At 37.5% G+C, this 25,716-nt stretch overlaps 1 protein-coding gene across 10 annotated transcripts in view; it reads left to right on the top strand.

Annotated features, from left to right (window-relative positions):
- CDK14 (cyclin dependent kinase 14) overlaps positions 1-25,716 on the top strand; it is a 721,053-nt gene that overhangs the window by 573,545 nt on the left and 121,792 nt on the right. For all 10 annotated transcript variants that reach the window (XM_077857033.1, XM_077857032.1, XM_077857025.1 and 7 more), the window contains one exon: positions 21,591-21,639. In XM_077857033.1, the coding sequence (XP_077713159.1) occupies positions 21,591-21,639 (49 nt within the window). The remainder of the gene's footprint in view (positions 1-21,590; positions 21,640-25,716) is intronic.

The following is a 25,716-nucleotide window of genomic DNA, read 5'->3' as shown; positions in this document are numbered from 1 at the left end:
AGCACTTAATCACATCATCAGGAGAGTTCTCATCTTTGACCTTCTGGACCTCATCCTCCAGGGGAAGAAGATACACATTCCCAGAGGAGAAAAATAGCAGTGCTAGGGTCTGCCTATCCGACTTCCACTCTGTACCTCCTTATTCCGCCCCTAAAGAGTGCCCCTAAAGTCTGAGGGAAAGCAAAAAATTCTGAATCTTAAGGATATACATGTTTTGTTTAATAGATTTCATTCTTCAGAGCACCTTTAGCCTCATAGCAAAATTGAGCAGAAGGTACAGAGATTTCTCCTATAGCCCTGCCCCAGTACATGCACAGCCTCCCCATTATCAACATCTCCCACTACAATGGTGTACACTTGTTATGGTTTGATGAACCTAAATTGAACAGCATTATTATCCAAAGTTCGTAGAATACATTAGGGTTTGCTCTTCGTGTTGTGTGTTCTATGGGTTTGGCATACATGTATAATGACATGTATGCACCATTATAGTGTCCTACAGAGTAGTTTCACTTCCTTAAAAATCCTCTGCCTATCATTATTCCTTCCCCTACCCAATCCCAGGTAACCAGTTTTTTTTTTTTTTTATCATCTCCATAGTTTTGCCTTTTCCAGAATATCACAAAGTTGGAATCATACAGCATGTTGCCTTTATAGATTGACTTCTTTTACTTAGTAATATGCACTTAAATTGCCTTTGAGTTTCCTCATAGCCTGACAGCTGCTTTCTTGTTAGTGCTAAATACTGCATTATCCTGATATATTAGTTTATTTATCCATTCACCTACTGAAGGACATCTTGATTGTTTTAAGTTTTGGCAATTATGAGTAAAGATGCTGTAAACACCTGTGTGAAGGTTTCTGTATGGACAACATCTTCCAACTCCTTTGGGTAAATATCAAGGAGTATGATTACTAGATCAAATATACTTTGCTTAATTTTTAACAGCTAATAAATTTAAGTAATTCAAGATATCAAACAATAAGAAAAAGGAGCACGATGCAAAGCCTCCCCAACCTTGTCTGCCATCTTCCCCCTTCCCTAGAGCCATTGCCCCACCCCCATTTTATTAGTTTCTTATGTTCTTTCCTTTGTAATTGTAGGAAATTATGAATATATATATTTTTATATTTCCAGTATCAAACACAATTCTGGATCTTGCTTGTCTCATTAATGCATCTCGTAGGTCTTCTCATATCATTGTATAGAGGAGGCCAGTGGGGCTTCAGTCTCCTCTTATAGTTGCATTGTGTTCCATTTGTATAGATTTAACCTATTCCCTACTTGTGGGCATTTGGGTTTGTTTCCAGACTTTTGCTGTCATAAATATTATAACCCTGTACATATATACACATATATACATGTCACATGTATACAGGTGTATGTGATGGATAGGTTACCAGAAGTAGAGCTAAAGAATCAATAAATAGGGGGATCCCTGCGTGGCTCAGCAGTTTAGCGCCTGCCTTCGGCCCAGGGCATCATCCTGGAGTCCCAGGATCGAGTCCCACATCAGTCTCCCTGCATGGAGCCTGCTTCTCCCTCTGCCTGTGTCTCTGCTTCTCTCTCTCTCTCTCTGTGTCTCTCATGAATAAATAAAATCTTTTAAAAAATCAATAAATATACACTGTTATAGTTTTGAACTATAAATTGTTGTCTAAAGGGATGATGCCTGTTGGCTCTGTTACCAGCAAACACATACCTGCTTCTCTACTCCACAGGCCATAGCCAAACTTTCAGATTTTGCCAATATGTTAGGTGGCCAAAGGAATCTTGACACAATTTTTAATTTCATATTCCTTTTTATGATGAAGTTGAGAATTTTTTCGTGTTTCAAGATCACCTTCATTTCCTTTTCTGTGAATAGTTAATATCTTTTGCCCAATTTACAATTGAGTTATGTATCATTTTCTTATCAATTTCTACAGGTTCTTTACACACTGAAGAAAGAAGTTTTAAAAATAATCCTCACTCTCATATCTTACTTTTCTTGCTTAACTGAATAAATTTTGCCTTAAGAGAAAAAAGCTGTGGTGGTTTGAACAATGCAGTCATTATATTTTTAAAAGATCAGTTGTTATTAGAGATCTACATAAAAATTTGTATATATGTATCCTTGAAGGGAAAACTTTTCAAATGGATTATGTTATAGCTATGATCTAGGTCATAAATAAAGCTAAAAACAGAGTCTCTTGGTTTTAACATACTCTAATTACCTATAAGGTCTGCTTTGTTTTTTTTTTTATTAACGTATCCTTATAGTTAATTTCTATAGAATAAGTCCAATTTATTTATTAATTCAACAATATTTATTGAGCACCATTTGTATGGCTATGGAGTGGGGATATTGCAGTGAACAAAACACACAAGATCCTTGATAGGTAGGAGAGACCTGTAATACATAGAATATATGATAAGTCAGGTGGCGATGTCTACTCTGGAGGAAAATAGAGCAAGAAATGGGATCAGGAAGTGCGAGGGAAGGGGGCACTTCACGATTTTAAATTGTAAATGTAATCAAGGAAGACCTCACTGAAAAGATAACATTTGATTCAAGGACATGAGAAAAAGCCATGAAGATAATTTACAGACTTTCCAGGCAGAGAGAGCAGCACATACAAAAGCAGTAAAGTGGGAAGAGGAGGGTACAAAATCAGATCGGAGGCAACAGGCACGAGTCCTTCACCATTTACTCTGAACCAGACAGAAAGTGCTAGGAGATTCTGAACAAGACTGCACACGGGGGTTGCATTTTAGTAAGATTACTCTGTCTCTTGTTCTGAGAATGGGGAGCCCAGGCACAAGCAGGGGGACCAGCTAGGAGACTGGGACAGGAGTCTAGGAGAGAGATGATGAAATACGTTGTAAATAAAATTACTTTATCTTCTCAACGTCTCTGTTTTAGCAGACTACTTAACTTGTTTTCCCTTGGAAAGTGTAGCAAAACTAAAGAAACGTGTTTAAGAACAATTGCCCTAGGATCTCTGGGTGGCTCAGCGGTTTAGCGCCACCTTCAGCGTGGAGTGTAATCCTAGAGTCCCAGGATCGAGTACCACATCAGGCTTCCTGCATGGAGCCTGCTTTTCCCTCTGCCTCTCTCTCTCTCTCTCTCTCTCTCTCTCTCTTTCTTTCTTTCATGAATAAATAAATAAAATCTTAAAAAAAAAGAATTGTCCAAAACGTAAAAGAACAAGTAGATAACAACTGAGTCTTATTCTTTAGTATTTATTGTGTATCCTCTTCTGCTCTTACATTTATGCTGACACCAAATTCTTTAACCTCATTCCTTAACCTCCTATGGGAATTTGCTTATTCCCATAGCAACCAGGCAGCTGGGACAGGCCACAGCTGCATAAAGTAAGTATATATGTAACACACACGTGCACATACATACATGTGCACGTGTGTGTTACATATAATAAGGAGTCTAACTGTGGGAGGTGATGCTTTTCCATCATTTGCTTCTATTTTAATTTCTCTTTAAAGAAGTGGGAAGTGGGTCTGGTTTTTTTGAATCTGATTGCTTTCCCGTTTCTCTTCCCTTACTCTTGGGGTTCTGTGGAATATGGTCTTAAAAGTAGAGGTCTCTTCCCTCCCCCTTTTCCTTCTACCTCCTCCTGCCTTGCCCACCTCTCCCTCTCTCTTATGTCAGAATATCTCCTTTCATCACCATGCTCAGGAGGCTTGCTTTGGGCCAGCCTAAGAGGTGAGAGGTTATTCTTAGCACTTCAGTAATTCTGTTACCTTTGATTAGATTCATCACAGGCCAAGCCCCATTCCCTAGTACAAAAGTAAAAGTCCACTGTAAAATTAAGACAGTTTTCCTTTCATTTGTTTCATAGTTACTCAGTAATGGGACACTTTGGCATAATGCTCTGTGCCTCAGTTTTCCTCTGAGATAGTAATAGACTTCTCCATATGAATCGCAGGATCACTTTTCTCTTGCCCGTCGCTACTTTACATCAACAGAGGCAACACGGCTTCTGTGCCCCTGGTGAAGTGATACTTGAAAATCTTTGTTATATAAGACATACTTAGCATTACTATTTTGAAAAAACATATCTTGCATACATATTTGATGTGTTGTTTAGGCTTTGCAGAATTATGGTCATCCTAAATAAAGGTAGAACGTAGATAGACATTGGAGGCTCTTCAGGCTGGTAGCTGAGGATGCTGAGAAGACTTTGAAATTTCCTGCCATTGAAGAAAACCCTTGGGGTTGGGAGCATGAGCACTGTTTTGGTTGTGCTGTAATGATTTAAGCAAACTGAACATTAAATCTGGAAGAAGCTGCACAGGGCATCCGGTCCTGCCCTCTCCACTGTAAGTTTAGGAACCTGAGGCCAGAAATATTAAGGGGTTTCTCCAAAGTTAGTGTCAGAGATGGAAGTAGGTCCCAAGTCTTCCTGGGTTTCCATTCAGTGCTCTTTTTTTTCCAGCATATACATCATGCAAGTTCATGCTACTGGATGTGTACCATGATTATTGTATCACAATTTCTCATTGATCTTTTTCCAATGAGCATTTTATTGACAATTAGTTTATAAAGAAAATAATAGAAAACTAGAGAGGATCTGATCTCTGTATTTAGTGAAATACATAGGACCACAAATATCACTTTGAATAAAGTAGTTTGGCCTCAGGGTACCTGGATGGCTCAGTTGGTTAAGGGTCAGACTCTTGATTTCTGCTCAGGTCATGATCTCAGGGTTGTGAGATCGAACCCCATGTCAGGCTCCAAGCTGGAGGCTTTCTCTCCCCTTCTGCCGCTCCCCACTCTATACTCTCTCTACTTAATTAACTAATTAATTAGTTTGGTCTCAAAATAACATGTAGACTCCATGTATGATACTTTTATTCATCTCTTAAGTGCTTCCAACAAACAGGGCATTCAGCAGCATTCAATTAATGACAGATTATTATTCAGGAGTTTAAAAAAGGAAGGTGTTGTAAAATTCAGAAAGAAAGAAATGTTGCTAGACCAGATGCAATTAAAGGTAATAAAATTTAGACTAGAGTAAATCTGTGTTCCTAAATCAAGCAAGAGAACAGAGCATTTCTAAAGTGATTATATTATTCCTAAGAGAAAGTTATCTAATACAAGAGACGGTTTAAGGAAGATTTGATGAAAATAGAATGCCTTTCAATTAATGAAATGAAGGAAAAAATTTGCCACTGGAGGCGAATTACAGAATGGTAGTATTTTAAATATTTTATGCTCAGAACTAGGCCCACAGATACATTGACCTTGAAGGCAACATTTAAATATGGACTTAGTTATTATAAACAAAGAAAGACAAATTCCATATGATTGCACTTCAGTTTGGAGGAGGGTTACTGGAAAGAGGTGGATGGGGGGGAATAGGTTAAATGGGTGATGGGGGTTAGGGAAGGCACCTGTGATGATCACTGGGCGTTGTATGTAAATGATGAATCACTAAATTCTACACCTGAAACTAATACTACACTGTGTTAACTGAAATTCAAATAAAAACTTAAAAAACATTAAAAAATGAATAAATAAAAAAGCAGAAACAGACACATAAATACAGAGAGCAAGACTGATGGTTGCCAGCAGGATGGTGTGGAGAGGAATGGATAAAATGGGTGAAGAGACGTGGGGAATGCAGGCTTCCAGTCACAGAATGAATAAGTCTTGGGAATAAAAGGTACAAAAGTAGGGAATATAGTTAATCGTATTGTAATAATACTGTTTGGGGGTCGGTGGCCGCTACACTTGTGAGCACAGCATTAATGTATACAGAGATGTTGAATTATGTTGTCCACATGAAACCAACATAACTTTGTGTGTCACTTACACTTCAATAAACTTTTTTAGTTTATTTTATTATTTTTTAAAAGATTTATTCATGAGAGACACAGAGAGAGAGAGAGAGAGAGGCAGAGACATAGGCAAGGGGAGAAGCAGGCTCGCTGCTGGGAGCCTGATGCAGGACTTGATCCCGGGATCCCAGGATCACTCCCTGAGCCAAAGGCAGATGCTCAACCACTGAGCCATTCAGGCTTCCCTCAATAATTTTTTTTTTTAAAGAAAGGAAAAAAGAATATGCGTAGAGCACCAGAATAATAAAAGAGAAATTAAAGGTTCAAAATATAGATAGATAACTGTGGACTTAGTTATACTAAGGTTTTGCGATGCGGTGAAGAACTTCTTGTCAAGCCTTCCTATTCACAGGCTTGACTGGCTCAAAAGCTAGATATCCAGACTCAGTTCCAGAGGGAAAATGTAAATTATTTCAGAAATAGGGTGCCATGGTGATAATAGCTCACATTTTATGTTCTACTTTATTATTGACAAAGGCCTTTTGTAGATTACCTCAATTGTTATTTAGAATAACCCCGACTTCATAATAATGTGGTTGCCCTAAAATTGCTGTCCCATTTTACAGACGAGAAACTGAGGCCCAGAGAGATGGTGTGGCTTGCCCAAGGCTATGTCTTGAGGATGTAGCGGAGGCCAAACCCAATCCCAGGTCTCGTAGTCCCCAGCCTGGTGTTCCCAGCCACACCTGTGCCTGTCTTTTAGCAGGTTTCCCTAACTGCAGGCATAGGGGGACATGAGGGAGAATTGTCAGGCTCTCCTCAGCCCTGCCTTGCGGCCTCCTGGAAAAGATCTGTACCTTCTTGTTGATACCAGAACCACCCTCCAACCCTTTAGCCCTGTGCATCCAGTAAATTGTCAGCTCTACAGTACCCCCGTGGATGTTTAGCTTCAGCTGTGCAGTCCTTGGTATGTACTATAGGCATAGCCTAGTTTCATGATTTGCAGTCCTCAGGAAGCTTCGACCCTTAGCTGTGGCTTTCCCCCTTGTCTTTAAGAAGGTGATGGAAAAGCTGTGGAAGCAGCAGAAATTGTGGTGTGGATACTGAGTGCAGGGAAGCTGAAAGGAGGACATCTTGATGCCGAGATGTTGCCCTGAGGAGACCACACTTCAGTCAGGGGGCCTCGTATTTCCTTTTCTACTCACCCTTTATGCTTTATCTCAGTAATTGTTTTTTTATGTCTTTTTTGATTGATTGATTGCAACTCTAATTATCATGGGTTACATCTGGATGTACAAAGGTGTAACTATGTGATAGGTATAAAAATGGACTTTAAAAATTATTATGCAAATATCTGACTCTTATCTCAGGTTTTATTGCTAAAAACTGTAGGTCTGCTTGACCCAAGGCTTAGGACATTTAGACTCTTTCCCCCTGTCATCAGCCACCACCTTCTCCAATTTTGTGATTCCTCCTCCCACCAATAAATGCCACTCTGCTCACAGAGTGAAAAAGCCAATTAATCAGTAAAGTTAGGGATCCCTGGGTGGCGCAGCGGTTTAGCGCCTGCCTTTGGCCCAGGGCGTGATCCTGGAGACCCGGGATCGAATCCCATGTCGGGCTCCCGGTGCATGGAGCCTGCTTCTCCCTCTGCCTGTGTCTCTGCCTCTCTCTCTCTCTCTCTCTCTGACTATCATAAATAAATAAAAATTAAAAAAAAAAATCAGTAAAGTTATGAGTGAAGTGAACTTTATAGAGCAGAGGAAGTTTTAGTAAAGGGTAAACGTAACAGAAAGGGCAGAGTGCCTTTACTCTCGCACTCTCTGATTGTGGCAGTCATGCTGGGACATCACTGGTGGCTGCAAGCAGGAGAGATCATGGTGGCATTGAGAGACCACATACAGTCAGCTGCATGCTTCAGATACTCTCAGGGCTCAGATTCTTATCCAGTGCTCTACTAGATGCCAGGCAGCCATGTAGGTGCTGAAGACACAGTCGTGAGTAAAGCAGATAAACCTCTCTCACACATGGAGCTTATTTACTAAAGGAGAGGCAGATAGTAGAGTACAAGTTGGTGTGGCTGGAGAAGTGTGACCACGAAGAGCCACAGATGATTCAAGAGGGTTGGGTTCTGGAAGACCAAAGTGAGGAGTTGGGATTTTATTTGAAACGAGAGAAGAATTATTGAGCAAGGAAGATTTTTTAAATCTCTTTTTAAGGAAATTAATGTTTTATGTCTTCAGAAGGCCCCACTGGCTACAATAAGTCACGGACCTATTGCAGAGATGGAAAGAGGCTTCACCTCAAATGTGAAGTCCTCTTGATTGGGAGTTTCTGTTTATACCACTGGGTTGAGAAGTTTCTATAATGGCAATTCTTGAAACTATGCTCACACCAGTTAGCATAGATGCCATAAACATGACGGATAGAGCTAACCAAGGATGTAATATGAAATAAGTCATAGAAGTGGCCAGTGCTGTAAAATAAAAATAAAGGGGAGCCTGGGTGGCTCAATCGGTTAAGCATCTGACTCTTAATTTCAGCTCAGGTCATGATCTCAGGGTAGTAAGATCGAGCTCCACATCCAGCTCCACACTCAGCAGAGTCTGCTTGAGATTCTCTCTTCTCCTTCTGCCCCTTCCCCTCCTTGTGTATGCTCTAAATGAATGAAGGAATGAATGAATAAATAAATAAATAGAATTCTTAAAAACATATTAAAAAGTAATGGCCAATAACTTGATAATCACTCAAACCTGTAAAATAACAATTCCATTCCTCCCCAGTAGGCAGACCTATGGGGAGGAAATATCTTTATGAATCGCAGAAACCCATTTCATTGCAAAGTGTCCCCATCTGTACTGATTTTCTCTGTATCTGCTTGAAGAATTTCCCATGTGTTTTCACTAGAGGGCATCAGTAATGATGAAGACTAGCGGAGTGTCTAGAAACTACCAGAGAAAATATAATAAGATTACAATTTCAAGGAGAAATGAAATACTTCTGATTGCAGCCTTATCAAAACAAAACAGAACAAAATCCTAAGTAGGCTGGTTTCATTACTCTCACTCTTAGAATTTTGTAAAAATTTAGTTGGGGCATTATCCACACCTCATCTCACCAAGGTTAATATGGCATGCCAGTCACCAAATAAAGATTTCTCCATCTTTTTCAATAATCCTACTGCCCCCAACCCCACAGAAAATAACTAAAATCCTTACATAATGCCCAATGTGTGTGATTTGGTTAAAATCATGTCTAAGAAAAGAATTAGAAATTCAGCCTAAGAGTAAGAGCAGAATCAAATGAAGACATGGAACATTTTCAAGGAATGAAAGAATTGTCAGCTCTTTAAAACTGGCATACTTTAGTTGTTATATACTATTCACAGTCCCAGAAACCAGTCATACACTTGTTATACCTTCCTTTATTTGTAATGTGATGTTTTATATTTATCCTGCACAGAGTAGATGCCAGCAAATGTATAACTAGAGATCTATGCATTGCAAAATGTCCTTCATGCTCCTGTTCCTGAACTTTTAAATATCTTACCAAAAGTTGAAAAATCAAGATCTTAGGAAGCAGAACAGGGAATTGGAAACTTAGATTTAAAACAAGACAAGTTGATTCTTGCATTCAAGTTGGGTCTTGACCACAGTACCTTGAGTGGTTAACTCTGGCCCCAGGAAAGGAGTGGGACACCCCCCCACCCCACCCCGCCTCCTCCAGGCCTAAGCTTTGCACAGCTAACCCTCCCGAGCAGTAATTGCACACCACTATGAAAGATTCACAACTAAGTGATTGAACCAAAGGTGGGATGTAGGTAGGGTTTTTTCTTTTCTGTCCCTGGGACATTAGAGGCACACAGAGAACATGCTTATAATCTATGAATTTGTGTACAATTTTCAGCATTTGAAAATTGTTAGAAACAGAGTAATAACTGACAATTGAAGTGCTAGTTTGGTTAGTGATGCTATTTGCATTGTATAGTTTTTGACTGTTTGCCAAATGCTTTCAAAATGTGAATTATCTCAGGAGGTCCTCCTAAGACGGCAGGTAGGCAGGAAGAGGAATGTAGCTGACAGTCCGTGTGGAAAGCTGCACAAGGTGGCACTGGGCCAGACCTGCACGAGGTTCTGGCCTTTCTGCACATCTCTTTGGAACAACAGCTATGAAATAGTGCTCTTCCTATGACGAGAAACAGGAAGAACACAATGCCACAGACAGATCTCAAACCTCCACTGTGTCGATACCACTGACATCCATCATTCATGCCAAATATCATATCCATGGAGTGAGAAGCATGCCCCAGTCCTAAAGTGGGGGAGGAGAAGGGTCAAGAAGGAAGAGTTGCTGAATAATAATCTAATCTCCCATTCTAGAGTTTATGACTTATAGGCTTATCAGCTGCTCTTGGCTAAGATAAGTGAATCACAGCCTTGATTTGTTTAAAATGGTGTTGATTTAAAACACTCTTTTGGGCAGTTATCGTAGGGATCATGCAAGACAAATATACATGACTATGGGATAATAACTCCTTTGCTGGTATTGAGATAAAAGGAAAAAAATCTTGATTTATTTATGATGCAAGTAATATTTTACTCCCAAATATTCAAGTAAGACATGATAAACTGGCTACTAATGATTGGCTAGGTTTTAAGAGCTGATGAAATTTCCTTCACTTACACTTGTCCTTGATATAGCATTCTCAGAACATCTTCGTGGCTAACACAATAATGTTTGCAATGGAAATTATTAAGAAAGAACATAACCATGTAGATACATAGATGCTTTCACCTCTACAGCCAGCTTTGTAAATCCAACTAATGATCTCTTGATTGTTGAAAAGGACAATTGCTAGTCTCTCAGTGCTAATCCTTTTTCTCCACTAATGCATTATAATCAGAGATTTACATATAAGGAGTTAGAAGAGTATTGAAGTGTCTGTTTTCCTTCATTTCTTTAACTATTGCCTCAAAAGGGGTATTTTAGGATAGCTTAAGTGTTTACCCTCCCTAAAGTGACACTGCTTTCAATATACAATATGTCTGCCATATATATATATCAATAATTGTGATAGTACTAAGAGCTAGCTGGTATCATGCATCAGACACTCTTATCAGCTCTTGAGATCCATTTCCTTATTGAACACTCACAGTAAGTCTTCGAGGTAAGTCCTACTGTTACTCCCGTCTGTAATATAGAGAAACTGAGGCACCAAAAGTTTTTTTTTTTCTTTTTTTTTTTTTTAAGTATTATGTCCAAGGTTACCAGAACTTGGAAGACATTGTCTGGCATTTCATGTGAATATAAAACAGATTTGTTCTCTTAGACAAAAGGTTAAGCCATGACAGCATATGGAAAGTTCATTGGAAGTGGGGAGAATATTGTTTGTGGCATATTTTTTCAAGACTGTTTTTTAAGAGCCCTTTTAGGTTCACAGCAAAACTGAGCAGAAGGTGTAGAGATTTCCCATACACATGCATACAGTCACAGCCTCCTGGTATCAATATACTCCACAAGAGTGGGACATTTATTATAATCGCAGACCCTTTATTGACCCATCATTATAACCCAGAGTTCATGGTTTACATTAGAGTTTACTCCTGGTGAACATTGTACCTTCTGTGGGTTTGGACAAATGAATAATGACATGTATTCACCATTACAGTATCATACAGAGTAATTTCACAGCCCTGAGAAATCCTCTGTGCTCTGCCCCCTGCTCCCTTCCTCTGCCCTAACCCTGGCAATCACTGATCTTTTTACTGTCTCAGTAGTTTTGCCTTTTCCAGAATGTCATGTAGTTGAAAGTGTGCATGTTTTGCATTGCTGGTCAAGGAGCTTCGTGATCTGTTTGCGCTGCTGCTGGCTTTGTGCATTATTGAGGTCAAACTTCAAGTCTCTTTCAACGGAGACACAGAGAGGTGTCATGGTATAATGACTAAAAGCATGGACTCCACATCTAGACTGGCTGGGCTCAAATCCCAGCTCTGCCACTTGTCAACTGTGTACCACGGACAAGGTGCCCAGCATCTGGCTACCTCAGTTCTCTATGTGTAAGATGGGAGATGACCATGGCCCCTCCCCCATAGTGTTGTCATAAGGACTAAATGAGTGCATATTTGCATACTGCTTAATATACATAAAATGTTTGCTATTTATCAAATAGGCTTGGGTATCCCAGCTCTTTGGTAATGAAGAGTAGACTGGCAGCAGAGTCCTCCTTTAGCCTGTGCCATTCACCTGTGCCACTAGCTTGCATCTTGGCCTCAAAGTGACTCAACCTTTCCAATCTCAGTTTACTCGTGTAAAATGAAGTGGTTAGACTCCCTGGTCGCTCCCACTACCCCTGAAGGGGCTGAGCTCTCTCTTCCTGATTTCTTTCTCCCTTAGGAGACTTTAGATGAAGGGATGGGTGGGGACACATGGAGAATGAGACCAAGATCTTTCTTACCCTTTCTTTTCTGGGAACTGTAAAGATACGCTATTGTTTGTGAATAGTACACTTTACACTTTTATAAATGCCTGTGATTAAACTTTTCTAGAGAAAAACCTCCTATGGAAAAGAGGAGTGTTCTGTGTCTTAGGTTGGATAGTTTGAAGACCTCATCAGGGAATATGCACTCACAAAGCCACATTTACATGTCTGCCCAAAAAGCCAAACCATCAGAAGTAAAACTAATGAATATAGTAGAACTTTTGTTTCTAGAAGTTGCTCAGGGATTACTCAGTTTAAAATGCACACCATTGGGAGTTAAAAGATGATTTGCTGCAGCCAGGGCAAGTCAGGGTGCTTCAATATCCTCTTTGCCTGTCTGAAGGTGGCTGCCTAGCATTTTGAGGTAGCCCTTTGGGTGACAGCATCAGGGCGTGCAATCCTGTTCAGCATTAATCTGTCATGTCAGAGCCTCTCGCTGATAATGCTGGAGCTGTGTCAAATCTCAGCAATTATGTATTTGGAGGCCATCACGTGTGTTAAAGCTGTGACTTGCAGTTATGCGAACATACACATTATTTCTAAAATGCCCGTTTGGGTCATTCTGCTTTTTTGCAATTGAGATATCTAAAATCCCAATATTTTGAAACAAGGTTATATCCCTGTCTGTCTGGGGTAAACTCTCATCTTCTGTACTGTATGAAGGTGAGGGGCAGCCCAGGTGGCTCAGCGGTTTAGTGCCACCTTCGGCTCGGGGTGTGATCCTGGAGTCCCAGGATCGAGTCCCGCACTGGGCTCCCTGCATGGAGCCTGCCTTTCCCTCTGCCTGTGTCTCTGCCTCTGTGTGTGTGTGTGTGTGTGTGTGTGTGTGTGTGTGTGTGTGATGAATAAATAAATAAATAATCTAAAATATATATATATATATATATATATATATATATATATAAAAGAAGGTGAAGCCTTCATGAAAATTCTTGTGCATACTTGTCAATATAGTTTTCTTCTATTGATGATCTGTTAATATTGGTATCATGACTTATGTAGGTTGCCTATGACCGCACATGTTTTATGCACTACTGTATATCCACAGTGTCTAGAACAGGGCCTGGCAAACAGTAGACACACGATAAATATTTGTAGAATAAGTGAGAGAATGAATACTCATGCCTCCTGTCCTAAAGGATTTAAGGATATTATATGATACATAAACAAGTAATAAGGGTAATTGTTTGAAATCTTACCAGCATGATTCATAACTATGTTTGTTGTTCACCTTCTAAAGGACCAAAGGTTTTTTGCTTCACTGAAACAATCCTGAGAAAGGCCTCAGGCTCACTACCTCTGCTAGGTGGTAGGATGGCCACAGCTTTTTGCTGAAATTATTACTACTTTCTTACAAGCTCAGTAAGAAAGAGTAAATGTATTTGTTAAAATGTAAAATAATCCTAAAGATTTTAAATTGTGAATACTTGAATATATGGTTTAGCAGAGTTAATTATCAAGCACATCTGACATTTCCTGTGGCATTTGGAAATGTTCATTTTTATACTGACTTAAAAAATACTTGTTCCATGATATTATACTGGATGATATTAGATGTATTTACAAAAGATATACTAAAGTCTTAGATTTTTAAGATCTCGTGTCTATTGCCACCCCTCCTTCGCCACCCCTTCCCCCAAAAGAAGGAAAATCGTTAGCTTACAAATCCTGATATCACCTCTCGAGGCCTTTGAACATACTTGACGTTTTTAATTGGTCGGTTGATGTAACTATTTACTCACATGCTTTCCTGTTATTGAAGTTAGAAACACAACAGTGTCCCAGAAGATACAAAGCAGAAAATTGGCAAGAAGGAAATGAGGGGAATAAAAATTGAAATTGTTTTCAATATCAACTATATAAATCGTTTTATATAGTACCTACCTAAAAGCAAATGAGTACATTCTAGTTCAGGTTTTTCTCTTCATGTGGGTTAAAGTTGGCTTTCCTAATGCCTCAGAGCATTGCAGTTTTCTTTCTTTTAAGCTGGAAAGCTAGAATGCATGACATTGTTTTCCAGTTGTTTTCCTGTGGAATTTCAACGACTTGCAGCACATAAGCATTGGCAGTTTGAGGGAAAACCTTTCCAGGTCTCTGTCCTCCCACCCCCACATCACGCAGCGTAGCAAGTGATTTCTTCTGTGCCAGCTCTCCTCCCTGGTCTCCCACTGCGTGTGATCATCCTTTGCAGTGTCCCTGCAATAAGAGAAGGTGAAAATCTGCCTGCAGGTTTAAATTAATTGCACTCCTCAGTTATGCTCAGAGTTAGCCAGTGCTTTCAATCATAACATTCTAAACTTCTAGTTTAAACATAATTGGAAAGAGAAAGCTGACATTGAAGTCATAACTGACAGAGTAAACTTAACTAAAGCAGAACAGTGTAAAACGCTCATATGCAAATAACTTGAATATCTGATAAAATTATTCATAGGCAGTTGAATATTTTATTAACGAAACCTATTACTGATTCGGAGCACTGGATTCCAGCACCTTTTTGTTTTTAAAACTTCCACGACTAATTATATTGTGTTTGCTCTAATGGAACATCACTTTTATTCGTAATGGAAATCGTTTTGGAATTATAGTTTTTTCGTAATTATACATGTAATGCATGTTCATGGCAAAAAAAAAAAATGTTAGAGCCACCTCCACTTGAAATTGTGTACTTTGGCAGTTAAGATCTGAAAGATGTTGGATATAAGAGAGCAGCTCCTGTGTTTTACTGGGGCTAGCTTCAGATACTTGAGTTTATCCTGTCTTCATTTGGAAAAGAAACAGATGCACTTAGTGGCTCTGCCTCTAGGCTCCCAAGGGACTGTGTCCATATCCACATTGCAGCACTGTTCACCCTGTATTTGTAATTCTATATTTACATTTCTATGCCACTGAACTATAACCGGGACGTTCACCCATTTCTACATGTCCAGCACAGCTCCTGGAACCTACACAGGTGGCCAGGTAACATTTGCTAAAAGAATTGAGAGTTTATGAAGATAGTGATGGAAAGTAAACACAGGAAGACTTTATTCTTTCTTATTTTTTCTACTTTCCTATGGTGTGTTTCAATTTGGGCTCTTTAATGCACAGCTAAATCTGACATATTGCATTTCTGGAAAAAAAAATTTCTATTAGCATATCCTGTCAAACTCTTAATAGAGGCAATTTTTAGAACTAATATTTATGTGCAGTCATTAATTGCTAAGAATAATAATTTACTTGTAAATGCAAGATTGTATTAATTTTATCTGTAATGGAATTCTTGCTCCTCCTGAAATCATAGCAAATTATTAAAATTGCTTTGTGGGTAGTACAAAGTTAAGGAGATCAAATTTGTTTTACATGAACATTTGGTGTAATTAATTTTTAAAATATATCTTGCTTTTTTAATACCAGACTGTAGATAATAATAATTTTTTAAAAGACCTTTATGAAAAGAGCTGTTGTTCCCATTTCTCCTTTCTTTGTCAGTTAATCCTCAAACCTAGAATATGCCTTTAAATTTCTGCTCTACACCAACTGGCTGAATTAAGTTGTGACTTTATAATGCAGTCTAGTAGAGAACGAACTCAGACATTAGATGTTCTTTTGAGACTTTTAATTCATAATTGTTGGTAAGCACTTTCACCTACCTATAGCTTTTAGAACAATGGATATTTGTGATCAGACCTAGTCTTTGGCAAATGCATGCCATTAGAGCGTAATGACTAGTGTCTGCACTGATTGATCAGAGTCCATGCCTTGCAGGTTATTAAATATTTTAACAATTATCCGAGCTTGAATGATGACTCTGAAACTCCATGTAAACTTTCAGTACTTCTGAATCATCCTGGAAAGATGCTTATATTTTCAGGATAATAGCTGAGTTGAATATAAAATTCTAAATCTTTGAAACTTGGAAATTGGAGATCAGTAAATGCTCTATTCGTCATCTTAACCCCTACCTTTCTGTCATACCCTATATCCAATCATCAGTAAATCTTATTGGGCTACCTTTCAACAAGTTGCAGACTGACAACCCCTTCTCACTGCTGTCACTCTGTTTCTGTAGCCCAAAGCACATCATCTTCCTCCTGTGTAGTGTTGGTTGTTGTTTTTTCTTTTTCTTTTTTTTTTTTAAGATTTTATCTATTCATTTGAGATAGAGAGATAGCGAGAGAGCACAAGTGGGGAGGAGAAGGAGAAGCAGACTCCCCGCTGAGCAGGGAACCCTATGTAGGGCTCAAACCCAGGACCCTGAGTTCACGACCTGAGCTGAAGGCAGACACTTAACTGACTGAGCCACCCAGGCACCCCTTACAGTTTTAAGAAACTTTTCTTGGTCTCCCTGCCTCCATCCTTGCTTCTGATAGCATATTGTTGAAAAAGAAGCCAAAATGGTCCTTAAAAGTTGTCTAGATCATGTGTTACAGGCCACAGGGGCTCTAAGAGAGCCAGTTTTCTACTCTTGTACCCCTTCTCTGTCTCAGCCCCCACTTAACTGCTCCAGCCACCCTGTCCTTCAGGCTCACTCCAGCCTTGCGCGTCCCCACTGGAATGTGAGCTCCCTGCCGGCATGAAGGCCTCCTGTGTGGTTTCCTTCTATTGCTTCAGCCCCTAAGAAGTATGCCTGACACACAGTAATTGCTCAATAAATAGTAATTGAACCAACGAATCATTGCACAGTATCTCCAGTCATTTCTGTTGAGATAAACTCTGTTTAGAAATAGGAAGTTGAGCGGGTTCTGACATTTCTTTTCATTCTTCTTATCTAATAGTATTCTTCCATGGGAGATATACCATAACAAAAGCAATATCAATCATTTTGGATTATCTCCTTTAAAAACCTGCCATTAAAAAAAATAAAAAAATTAAAATAAAATAAAATAAAATGAAATAAAACCTGCCATTAAAAGCAGACAACACTGAAAAAAGATACCAACCAACATTAAGCAAAAATAAGCCTTTAAGCATTAATTTTTTTAAAAGAATCAAGATCAATACGAAAAAGAAACCATTTAGTTTTATTGGAGAACATACACACAAATCCTTTCTAAATAGGAAGACACACCATATTCTTTTTTTTTTTTTTTTTTTTTTGACACACCATATTCTTATGTGCAAAGATTTTATATCATTCTTTTCAGGTAAGTAGATATTTTAATGAGACCCCAACCAAATTGCCAATGGGAACTTTACATTTTGTTGATTGTTTTGTTTGAAACTCATCTTCCCTCATCACCTAAAGTGTCCCACTCATACTTGTCAGTCTACATTATATTCCTTTGTTTTACTTTGTTAGAACACTCTTTTTTGCCCACCTCTATTGAGATATAAATTGACATATAACATTGTATAAATGGCAGCCTGGATGGCTCAGCGGTTTAGCGCCGCCTTCAGCCCAGGGTGTGATCCTGGAGACCGGGATTGAGTCCCACATCGGGCTCCCTGCATGGGGCCTGCTTCTCCCTCTGCCTGTCTCTGCCTCTCTCTCTCTCTCTCTCTGTGTGTGTGTGTCGTGAATAAATAAATAAAATCTTTAAAAACAATTGTATAAACTTAAGGGGTACAACATAGTGGTTTTATATATGTCTATTAGACATTTATATATATTATAAAATGATACCACAGTAAGTTTAGTTAACAATCTATCACCTCACATAGTTACAGTTTTTGTGGGCCTGTGGTAAGAACTTTTAAGATCTACTCTCTTAGCAGTCTTCAAATATACAATGCAATATTCTTTTTTTTTTTTTAAAGATTTTATTTATTTATTCATGATAGAGAGAGAGAAAGAGGCAGAAACACAGGCAGAGGGAGAAGCAGGCTCCATGCAGGGAGCCTGACATGGGACTCAATCCCGGGACCCCAGGATCACACCCTGGGCCGAAGGCATATGCTTAAACCGCTGAGCCACCCAGGCTGCCCTTAATGCAATATTCTTAACTAAAGTCACTATGCTTTACATTATATCCCCAGAATTTATCCATTTTATAACTGGAAATTTATATCGTTTGCTTTATATCCATTTCTCAACCTCCCCATCCTTTGTCCTGGCAGCCACTAATTATTATGAGTCCAGGATTGTTTTAGATTCTACACATAGGTAAGGTCATACAGTATGTATCTTCCTTTGACTTATTTCACTTAGCATAATGCCCTCTGGGCCCCTCCATGTTGTTGCAGATATCAGGATTTCCTTATTTTTTACGGCTGAATAATATCCGTTGCGTATACACATCACATTTTTTCATCCATTCATCTATTAGTGGATACATAGGTTCTTACCATATTGTAAGTAATCTTGCAGTGAACATAAGGGTGCATCTTCAAGTTAGTGATTTAATTTCCTTCAGATACATACCCTGGTATGGAATTACTGGATCATACAGTAGTTGTATTTTTAAGTTTTCAAGGAACCTTCCTACTGTTTTCCAGAGTGGCTGTACCAATTTACATTCCCACCAACAATGTATAAACATTCCTCTTTCTCCACATTCTTGCCAGCACTTGTTATCTTGTCTTTTTGATACTAGCCATTCTGACTGTTGTTGATTGTTTTGTTTGAAACTCATCTTCCCTCATCACCTAAAGTGTCCCACTCATACTTGTATGAGGTGACATCTCATTGTGGTTTTGATTGGTGATGTTGAGCACCTTTTCATGTACTTGTTGGCCAGTTGAGTATCTTCTTTGCAAAAATGTCTACTCAGGTGCTTTTCCCATTTATTAATTAGATTATTTGAGTTTTTGCTATTGAGCTGCATGATTATAATATATAAGCCATGTATTTTCGATATTAACCTCTTATTAGATATGTGGTTTGCAAATATTTTCTCCCATTCCATAGGTTGCCTTTTCATTTTGCTGATGGTTTCTTTTGCTGTGCAGAAGCTTTTAGTTTGTTGTGGTCTCACTTGTTAATTTTTGCTTTTATTGCTTTTGCTTTGGGAATCATACCCATAAAGTCATTGCCAAGACCAGTGTCAAGGAGCATTTTCCCTCTGTTTTCATCTGTACATTCAGGTCTTACATTTAAGTCCTTAATCCTTTTTGAGTTAATTTTTGTGCATGATGTAAAATAGTTTCATTCTTTTTTTGCATGTGAATATTCAGTTTTCCCAGTACCATTTATTGAAGAGATTATCTTTCCCCCATTGAGTGTTTTGGCTCCCTTGTCAGACATTGCTTGACCATACATGCGTGAGTTTAATCCTGGGCTTTCAGGTTTGTTCTGTTAGACTGTGTGTCTGTTTTTATGTCAGTACCATACTGTTTTGATAACTATAACTTTTTAAGATAGTTATCAGGAGGTGTAATGCCTCTAGCTTTGTTCTAGACAAAGATTTCTTTGGCTATTCAGGGTCTTTTGTGGTTCCATACATATATTAGGATTGTTTTGTTCTCCTTTCTTTAAATATATATTTTAAAAATGCCATTGAAATAGTGATAGGGACTGTATTAGATATAGCTGTACATGATATTAGGTAGTATGAACATTTTGCCATTTTCTTCCAATCCATGAACACAGAATTCCTTTCCATTTATTTGTGTCTTCAATTTCTTTCATCAGTGTCTTAATAATTTTCAATGTGCAGATCTTTTATATCCTTGGTTAAGTTTATCCCTAGGCATTTCATTGTTTTTGGTGCTATTATAAATGGAATTTTTCCTTTGTTTCTTTTTCAGATAATTCAGTGTTAATATACAGAAACATAGCTGACTCTTGTATATTGATTTTATGTTCTGCAACTGTACTGAATTTGTTTATTGGTGCTAACAGGTTTTTCGTAGAGTCTTTAAGATAATCTGTATATAAAATCATGTCTTCTGCAAAGAGAGACAGTTTTACTTCTTCCTTTTCACTTCAGATGCCTTTTATATCTTTCTCTCCCCGCCCCCTCCCCCCTATTTTTCCCTGATTTCTCAGGCTCAGACTTTTAATAACATGTTGAAGAGGAATGCTGAGAGTGGGCACTCTTGTGGAGAAAGGAAAAACTTACTGCCTTTCAATAATTGAATATGATATTGCTATGGGCTTGTCAAAAATACTCTTTTTCATGTTGGGGTACATTCCTTCTATACCCAGTTTGTTAAGAGTTTTTATCATGAATGGATATTGAATTTTGTCAAATGCTTTTTCTGCATCTGTCGAAATAATCATGTCATTTTTGTTTTTTCTATTAATGTGGTGTTCCACATTTATTAATTTGTATGTGTTTAACCATCCTTGCATTCCAGGGATGCATACTATAAAGAGACATTATTTTTTCATTGCTGGAAAATGACAAAATCTGTCAGCATCTATTAAAATGTAAAATGTGCAAACCATTTACTGAGCAGTTCGATATGGAGAAGGCTATCCAGTATAAATGAAAGCATTAGTATACAGAGACGGATGTGCAAGGATATTTATTGAAGCATTGTTTTTAAGGGAAAAAGAACTGGAAACTATTTCAGTTGCCAACAGTAGGAGAATGGTCAAATAACTATGATACTTCTATTCTATGGAATATTATACAGTTTTAAAACAAGTGTTACATCTATTTTCTTAATTTGAAGGACTATCTGCTATACATTTAAAAAACTCAGAGATTGTTTATTATACAGTCTATTCTACAAATGAAAATAAGATCTATATGTGTGTATATGGGTGGGTTTGTATTTATAAACATAGAGAAATATGTGGAAAGGGACCTACACAAGCCATTAACAATTGCTGTATCTTCAGGAGTCAAAAAGAGAGAGGAGAGGAGATTATTAGTATCTGTTCTGTGCCGCTTTATTGTTTAACTTGGTAAAACAAACATCTTAACTTTTAAAATATAATAAAGATAATTCAATGAAAAATGTAACATACCTTATAGGACATTGGTAGTTTGGCTTTGAGCCAAACCAAATAAATGTAAGAAAGGAAATGAAAATACCAAATAGTATAAGAAAGAACCAACATGACTATTTGATCAGAGATGTCTTCATAGTGAAAACAGCAGCTCTCACTTCACTAATGTGTCAATGTTCTTCAGACTACTTACTGTTTGAAGGTTCGGAATTTGTGTTTCTTTTCTCGACCCAATTAAAACTTAGTTATTCTAAGAAATAATTACTGGGAAACCAGATTATGAAATAAATCACCCCAACAAAAGAAAACAATGCTTCATTATTTAAAATTTTAAAATCCTCCTGTTTTATTCTTTGCAATTGCCCTATCTAAAGGTGAAGATGTACTGTGGCTAGCATAACCATGGCTAAATCAAACACTATCTTTTAAAAAGTTGAGGGTTTTTTAAACATACGTCTAATATATACATTTGAAACAACATTGTTTATCATTTTTCTTCTTTATTTCAGAACGCTTTACCCTGTACAGCTCTAAAAACCTTAGGCAAGCATGGAATAAGTAAGTCTTTATACAGTTTGTGCTTGTTCTTTGCCTCTCTCTCTTTCTTTTCTCTCTGTCTTTCTCTTAATTCTTAAAACTCTCCAAATAAGTTTGTCTTGACATTTTTTCATTTGCTCATCCAAATATCCATCCATCCATTCATTTAGCCATTAATTAGTTGTTAAGCTCTGTGTGCCAGGCATCAGCCTCAGCCAATGTTATTATATATGAGTTTGAGTTTTTAAAGCAATGTGGCATTGCTTCAGAATTCTAAATCCTAAAATTCATTGTGCTTAATCTTCTTGCAACTAAATTCCAATAAATATTTTAGAAACAGCAAAGTAGCATCTACGTACAGTATAATGACTGATTCTAATCTAAATAATGTCCATGACAAACTCTGAGCTAGATAAAATTGATCTTTCAATTTTTTTCAGTTTATTGTTCCCTTCAGCCTTGTTGGAAAGCTAAGTACATGTATCACTTTAAATCTATGTGATCTGTTTATTTAATTTCTGTTCTTTCATCTGATCTCATTGAAATAGTTTTATTTATTGGTTTTGAAATTTGATGAAATCTGAAAATCTGGGTTTCTCAAGTTATTCAGAGGTCTTTTATTGCAAGCCAGACTGTTAATAAATCATTGAAAGTTGGAAAGCAGAGTGATTGAGTCAGTCTCATTAGTTGTGGAGATCATATTTCAAGCATTATACTGGGAAAAGGTAACTGGAACTGCTTTGATTTCTTTTTTACAAAATTTAATTTGTTGTAACAAAATTCTGTCTGTGGGGAATTTAGTGTTATTGCCTCAGTTTTTACTCTTATGACATGTTTAATTTTAGACACCATCAATTATAAAATAAAAAATAAGAAAAAAACTTTTTTATAATAAAGAATGCCTTTAATTAATGTTGTCAGTAGATCCAGCTTATTATGAGGAACTCATGGAATGAGTACAGTAAACTCTGTAGTGGTTTATTTGGAAGATTTGGCAGTTTATTTTGGTTAAATTCATACTTAGAAGAGCACTGGAATAATTATTTTTGTCTAACACAAGGCTTTGCATTTGCCATTTGAAGAGTCCATTTGTGATATCTAGAGTCTCCCCTGGGAGGCATGCCCTCTGCTGGGAACATTCTGTGTGTGTTCGTTCCTCCACCCTTTTGCCCTTCACCGTCCCCCTCTTTACTGATCAGTGGTCTAACATTTTAATTAAGTGCTTTCATACACCAAGTAATATACACAGTATACAGTTCCTACCTTAATTAAATGATCAAACATATTCTCTTATAATTGCTCAAAAATTTTTGTACAACCAGATAACCATCTTATAAAACAATTATTTATAAAGCAATTGAATTTCTTTTTTTTAATTTTATTTAATTTCAATTTGACCAATTGACTTTCTGACCCCATCTTTGAAGTCACAGGCATATCTGGCAAATCAACACATAGCATTTGTGGAGAACAGCCATTTCTTTTCTTCAGAGGGGGAGAGCTAGAATGACCTCCAAACTGCCCAGGAAAATAAATGGTAATTCTTATCCACTTGGAATAGTCTATAAGAGATGGGAGAGAGTGTCCATAGAGGAGGCTGAATGATATTTCTTCCACTGTCCTTTTGTGGATATGACCCCACTTCGTATATACAGCTGGTCCATTCCCCCCATTCGTTTTTGTAGCTTGTATTCAGCACCACCTTTCGCTACAAGCCCTCCAGCACACATGCCTTTCTCGTCCAACCATTCCACAGTGACCAGTGGGATGCCCCTCAGAGAAGGTGCTTCTATCCAATTACATTACTCTACCCCAGGAGAAACGAGCTTATTTCACATCTTTCTAAAAGAAAAGTAAAACTGAAATAGTATTCAAGCTTTGCATTGCTTCACTTCATTCTGACCATCTAAGACCTGATGCCTACTTTTCTCTGAGAGGTACTGATCATGTTACAACATCATTAATTTAATTGTTATGTTAATTAATTAATACAATTAATTAATTATGTTGTAATTTCATTAGTGGAAATCAGAATGTGCAATCCTCTGGTATTGATGTTTTAGAGACCTTAAAAGCCACGTGCATTGGTGCTAAATCTCTAAATTCTTAAAAGATACTAGGTGTCAGTAAATATGCTTTTGCTTTTGGGGGCAAATAAGAATTCAGGATATGATTTTTTTGCAACATAAGAACACAGTTTTCTCTTTAAGATATAACTTTAGAGATATTTATTATTTGCATTTCCTGTGAACGTAGAATTTATGATTCTTCTACCAAAACTAAGGTCTAAAATACTAAAGGAAATCTTATATTCTCATGTAAAATCTTTTTAATGAACTGGTGAAACTGTAGTTAATGTCTTTCTTTTCATCTGTAACATTACAGATGCTTTTTTTAAAAAATAGAATTCAAAAGCATTTAATAAACTGGATCTCACCCTTAGGTGACGTTTAAAACATTTTAGGAAGCCTATTAAAATCTGAGTTTGAGGTAAGATTTTGCAGTTACAAACATAACTTGTTCAGAGCCATGCTGTTTTTAAGTCACCATAAGTCTTATTCTTTGTTGCCTTATGGATTTAGCTCAGAAAACACTAAGTAATAAAATATCACTAAAAATATTATAAAAATACTACGCTCTGGCATCCCAGTGTCATGCACTGAATCCTTAGAGCCAAGCTGTAGCCTCCAGCCCACAAGACCCCAATGAGATTTAGAGAAAACCGAGAATTCAGAGACATTAATTATATTATTGATTCTTCCTCAAATGGACTTGTGAACTTGGAACCATCGACATTTCAACATCTCTCACTTCGGTGTGGGGTCTAGGCTCAGAAGAACTGCATTTAAAGTCTATTAAGCAAGTGCCAGCTTTCTCCATCCCTGCTAACTAATTTGTCTACAAGCACAATTACAAACATGGAGCAATTGGTAACAGCAGTAATAGGTTCAAAATAAAGTGAACTAATTTGCAAGAACTAATTTGAATTCAGTTTCAATAGATTAATATAAGATGGGTAGGTTAATAAAAAGTAAGTCACTGTTCCAAATTAAGTAGCAATATCTTTAAAAACTCAGCTATTAAAGCTAGTTGATATGTTAACCTACCTAAAGGAGTCAGAGTTTCTTGAGAAATGAATACTCAAGTCTCTTTGAACAGCTGTAACAAGTGACCCAGTTTATTTGGGGACCAAGTCTGCCATAGGTAACACCAATACAATTCCCTCTTGACTTCATTTATACCAGTAACCATAATTTTATCCTTTGAATGATTTTTTAATATTCTGGGGAAACAAAGCAGTGATGGGAAACAAATATCAAATGATCCAGTAGATACCTAAACTCAAAAGGATAGCGTAAAGAAGAAATCTTAATTATATGATTGAGAATAATAAATATATATTAATAAAGAAAAGAAAGTCCTTTTGCTCCTTCATACTGGACATGCATGATTTGTGTGGGCTCTTCCTGCTTAAAGGGGATTTTGGATTAAAGGGAGACAAATCTTAATTTTATAAATACATGTACTGTTTTCTGACCGCCTTCAAAACATTCCATTTTATTTCATTGGAGTTATAAAGACTCTCCCTATTTTTCTTCCAAATCTCCCTATTTATAGTTGTCTGACATTGGCATGCATATGCAATCAACCAAGAATTTCAGCCACTTAAAAGATCTTTTATTATTTTGGCTGGAGAATCAGCCTTGGTATATGCTCTCCAGCAATGTTAAGGGTAGGATTCCAGGAACACATTTGCTTGTTTTGGAACTTTTTAAGAGCTGAATAATTTTGGGGGTTTGAAAGGAGCAAAAAGAGAACCAAGGAGATAAACCACAAAGTCACAGAAGACAGATTTGGAAAACAACTCAAGGCTGATAAAGCAATACATGTCCTCAGACTTGAATAAGGCGTAGGCCAGCCTTGTCCTGCTTGCTTCGTCCACATGCTCTGGTTCGGTTTATAATCCTTCTTGTTAGGTAAGTCCAACTGAATTTCTTCTAAGAATTGAGAACATTGCTTCTTTGAAAATATGTAGCAAATACAGAGACATTGTAATGAAGCTGCTTTAATGAAAATGCAAGAATAGAGAAGACATTT

This window comes from Canis aureus, chromosome 18, assembly GCF_053574225.1.
Source record: "Canis aureus isolate CA01 chromosome 18, VMU_Caureus_v.1.0, whole genome shotgun sequence".
Taxonomy (NCBI): domain Eukaryota; kingdom Metazoa; phylum Chordata; class Mammalia; order Carnivora; family Canidae; genus Canis; species Canis aureus.
Note: the sequence above shows the minus strand (reverse complement) of the source record. Positions and strands in the feature narration are given on the sequence as shown.